Genomic DNA, 3,486 nt, shown 5'->3' with positions numbered 1-3,486 from the left:
CATTTCATTCTGATCCCATGATGTGTTCACAGGTGGAATCTAACATTTTACCTTGCAGATATGAAAAGCTTTGAGTGTTCATCCCCATCAGAGCTTGACAGGAAGTTTTTTGAGGAACAGAGTTTGCTGTCTGCTTTGTCGCTGGAACAACTTTCCACATCAAGGGCTTCAAATGACACAGTAGCTGATGGGTCTGACACCAGGCTGTCCATCCTGGCTTCACTGTGCCTGTCGTCGGACCCCATTTCTCCCCTTCAGGCCTTTTCAATGAGCAGCTTGAACACTCAGGAGCCTGACAATTGTCACCTGACCGTGCCTTTACAGGGGAAGTCCTCCACTCCCCACATGCTCCTTCAAAAGCAGAAAAAGGCTGCTTGTTTTGACCAGTTGTACAGTGATCTCGCTGGCTCTCAAATGTCATGGGATGTGTCTTTGATTAAACCGGAGAGTAACAGCCCCAAACCCTGCATGGAGTTGAGCCCACTGGAGCAAACCTGGAGTCCAAAACCCCAGTTTACACTAGAGTCTACACAACAGTCACTAGCTGAAGTTTCTCCCTGATGTGGCCTAGAATGTCTCTACACACACACACACACACACAACATGGAGAGGTTTGGAAGGAAGAAATCTGGGGTTTTCAGCCGTGATTGCCTACCTCTGCACCCACCATGCATCAAGGATGGATCATTGTGAATTGTTCATGTGATGTAAGATTCAGCTTAGTTAGCCATATTTAATATTAATCATTAAACGCTGTGGCAAACTGTGCAATTCCATGTTCTAGCTCTTCATTTTGTCTTACAGGATCCATCTGTGATTGCTGCAGAGCGCTTTGTATTGTGTTTTTAAAGATGTGAAATATTTAAATAAAAATATCTGACTTTATTTGCTTAAGTGTGTTACAATTCTTCAAAAAATAAATGGTAGAAAGATACAAAATATCAACTTTATACAGTTTCTCCACCTTAGTGCCACATTGATACAGCAGTCCACACCTACAACTACTGTGGCAGTCCATTTACCTCCTTCAGTAAATAAACTCCCACATGCTCGGTCAGGGTTCAGTAAAAGGCAAGAGCTGGAAATCTTGAAACAAGTTATGAATCCAGTTACAATGGCGTGAACTGTGCCTCAGCGTCCATATCATGCTCCTGTAATGGGGAGAAATGAGTTTTTAGTTGAGACCTTTTGATGAACAATGTTTTGTAGGACTTTGAAGGGTGTCTCACCTGGTTGAGTTTCTTGAACTCTACAACCTGGAAGAAAATGTGTTCCAAGATGTGCTTTGCATCCCTCTGCTCTTTATCCAACTTTGGAGTCACCCCCAGAATTTCGCCACATTTTCGCACGTAGAATTCAAGGTCATCGTCCGTGCCTGTGGATGGAACGGGTTGAAAAACACTAACACAGATATAGCAGTACATTTATTTTAAGATGTGATTAATAATCATTTTGTTTAGTGAAGTGCTGAACTCACATTTATTGGTGAGCTGTGCAAGGCGCACTTTCTCAGAAGAGAATGTTTCATCTAGATCGAACAGGTCCAGCATGGGTGGAGGCAAATCGCTTAACGCAGGTGGAAAGACCTAAAAAAATAAATGTTGGTCCCCTTCACATTTCAGCTACATATGAATCTTAAGTATGTGGGAAAACTTTGTCTGGGGCAGGAATACAGGACTGCCACTTACAGCAGGCTGAAGCTGAGGCAGTGGGGTCTCAAACTGTGGTGTGATCAGCTGAAGGGGCTCGTCTTTGACGTTAAGCTGCTTGTAAGCACTGCAAAAAACATTTTATTATATTTACCGGAGAAATGCAGAGCAGTGACACACTGGGGCGTATTTTGCATTCTCACCTGATAACTTGGGGTAAAGTGTCAGTCGACAAATTGAACAAAGACATATCAAAGAGCGAGGTGAAGTCTCTGGGGTTTTCATCACCCTCCTGTAAGCACACTCGGAGCTGTTCTGACAGGCACCCTGTGTCTGGCAACATGGTGTAGTCTGTGATCTGAGGGATGAAAGGATAAGTTGGATGTCAGCTAGTTTAACAAACAATATTAGTGATGTCGTTCCGCTGTCAAGTTCACTTCCTCACCTCTGGGTCCTCGGCGTCAATCTGATTCAGCTGAATATTATCAGTCATGAGCCACTGGAGCACAACATCCTAGAATGAAAAGGAACAAAAAAATGACTCGACAAATTCCACAGGAGAGCAGAATACTCATTAGCTGACTAATAAATAGTTAAATGTCAAGCGGACTCACCATGATTTTACTGTTCTCCTCTTTGTCTATGTATTGGTCACTGAACATGTGGCAGGAACCCAGCACTGCCAGTTTGCCAGCCTCCTTCATAAGACACAAGACATCTTTCAACATCATCTCACAAGTATCATATGGTCTGGGAGTGAGTATGAAAACTACATTGTGCCTCTGACCTTTCCTTGATGGAAGGCCAGGACGGGCCTGTTGAGGGGGAAGCAGACTGAGCCGGTTGAAAGAACAGCCACAGCAGGCTTTATCACACTCAGCGTGGCACCGTACGGGTACACAAACGTGAGAGCCCTGCACAAATAAAGACAGAGCATCTTGCATTCAAAACACTACATGCTGTACTTAGTGTAGAAGATAGAAAAGTGAATCTCTCACTGTGCGTTGTTTCCAACATTCTCATCTTCAATGATCCCGCTGACCACTTTGCCAGCAGCCCGACTGATCTCTCTAAAAAAGAAAACAGCAGAAAATGGTGACTTTGATTTGCATCAGCTTACAAACTGATCAAGCATAGTATATCTATTACAACTGAATTTGCATGCGTAGAAATTAGGGATAGGCCTATTATTGACTGATTAGAAAAAGGCGCTCCTTTGCCTCAGACGCAGCATCTTCTCACTGTCTGTAGTCTCAATCAATGTCCCGCCCACAGTACTATCTGACTGGTTGCACAGTGGTAGCGCTGGAGCTTTATTTCCATTACTTAATGCTGCTTGGTAGATTAATCTATAATAATATTTCGTAATTTATTAGTTAATTTCTATTATGTGAATCTGCTAAATAACTATTAACTAAAGATATCAAATAAACGCAGTGTGTAAAAAGTACAATATTTTCTTCCAAAATGTAGTGGAGTGGAAGTATGATGTAGCATAAAATTTAAATACTCAAGTAACTCACATGTATCTCAGAGTTGTACTTACAGCACAGTACACTCCACCACTGGTTAGATCTTAATTTTTGCTGCAAATGTATGTCGGTTCCTAATACCAGTTACTGTTTTTTCTCTCTTGTACAGTGTTTATATTATATTATATTATATTATATTTCATACTGTTCTTATACTGTCTTTATACTGTTATTTTTCTCTATCCACTTTGCTGCTGTGAGATTGGAATTTCCCCATTGTGGGACTATTAAAGGAATATCTTATCTTATCTTATCTTATCTTATCTTATCTTACATAGCAAATAGTTGTTTGCTGCTCTTTTCAT

The 3,486-nt window shown here is 41.6% G+C and overlaps 1 protein-coding gene across 3 annotated transcripts in view; it reads right to left on the bottom strand.

Moving 5' to 3' along the window:
• Positions 1–719: 719 nt before the first annotated feature.
• The window catches only part of ift52 (intraflagellar transport 52 homolog (Chlamydomonas)), a 5,640-nt gene continuing 2,873 nt past the window's right edge, over positions 720–3,486 (bottom strand). For all 3 annotated transcript variants that reach the window (XM_035662447.1, XM_035662449.1, XM_035662448.1), the window contains exons 6-14: positions 2,648–2,719; positions 2,437–2,563; positions 2,264–2,347; positions 2,095–2,163; positions 1,853–2,007; positions 1,689–1,776; positions 1,478–1,586; positions 1,230–1,375; positions 720–1,151 (exon numbers count right to left, since the gene is read on the bottom strand). In XM_035662447.1, the coding sequence (XP_035518340.1) occupies positions 1,110–1,151; positions 1,230–1,375; positions 1,478–1,586; positions 1,689–1,776; positions 1,853–2,007; positions 2,095–2,163; positions 2,264–2,347; positions 2,437–2,563; positions 2,648–2,719 (892 nt within the window). In that variant the 3' untranslated portion in view covers positions 720–1,109. The remainder of the gene's footprint in view (positions 1,152–1,229; positions 1,376–1,477; positions 1,587–1,688; positions 1,777–1,852; positions 2,008–2,094; positions 2,164–2,263; positions 2,348–2,436; positions 2,564–2,647; positions 2,720–3,486) is intronic.

This window comes from Morone saxatilis, unplaced genomic scaffold, assembly GCF_004916995.1.
Source record: "Morone saxatilis isolate NCDOM2014 unplaced genomic scaffold, NCSU_SB_2.0 Contig18, whole genome shotgun sequence".
NCBI lineage: Eukaryota > Metazoa > Chordata > Actinopteri > Moronidae > Morone > Morone saxatilis.
This window is presented reverse-complemented; position numbering and strand designations above follow the sequence as displayed.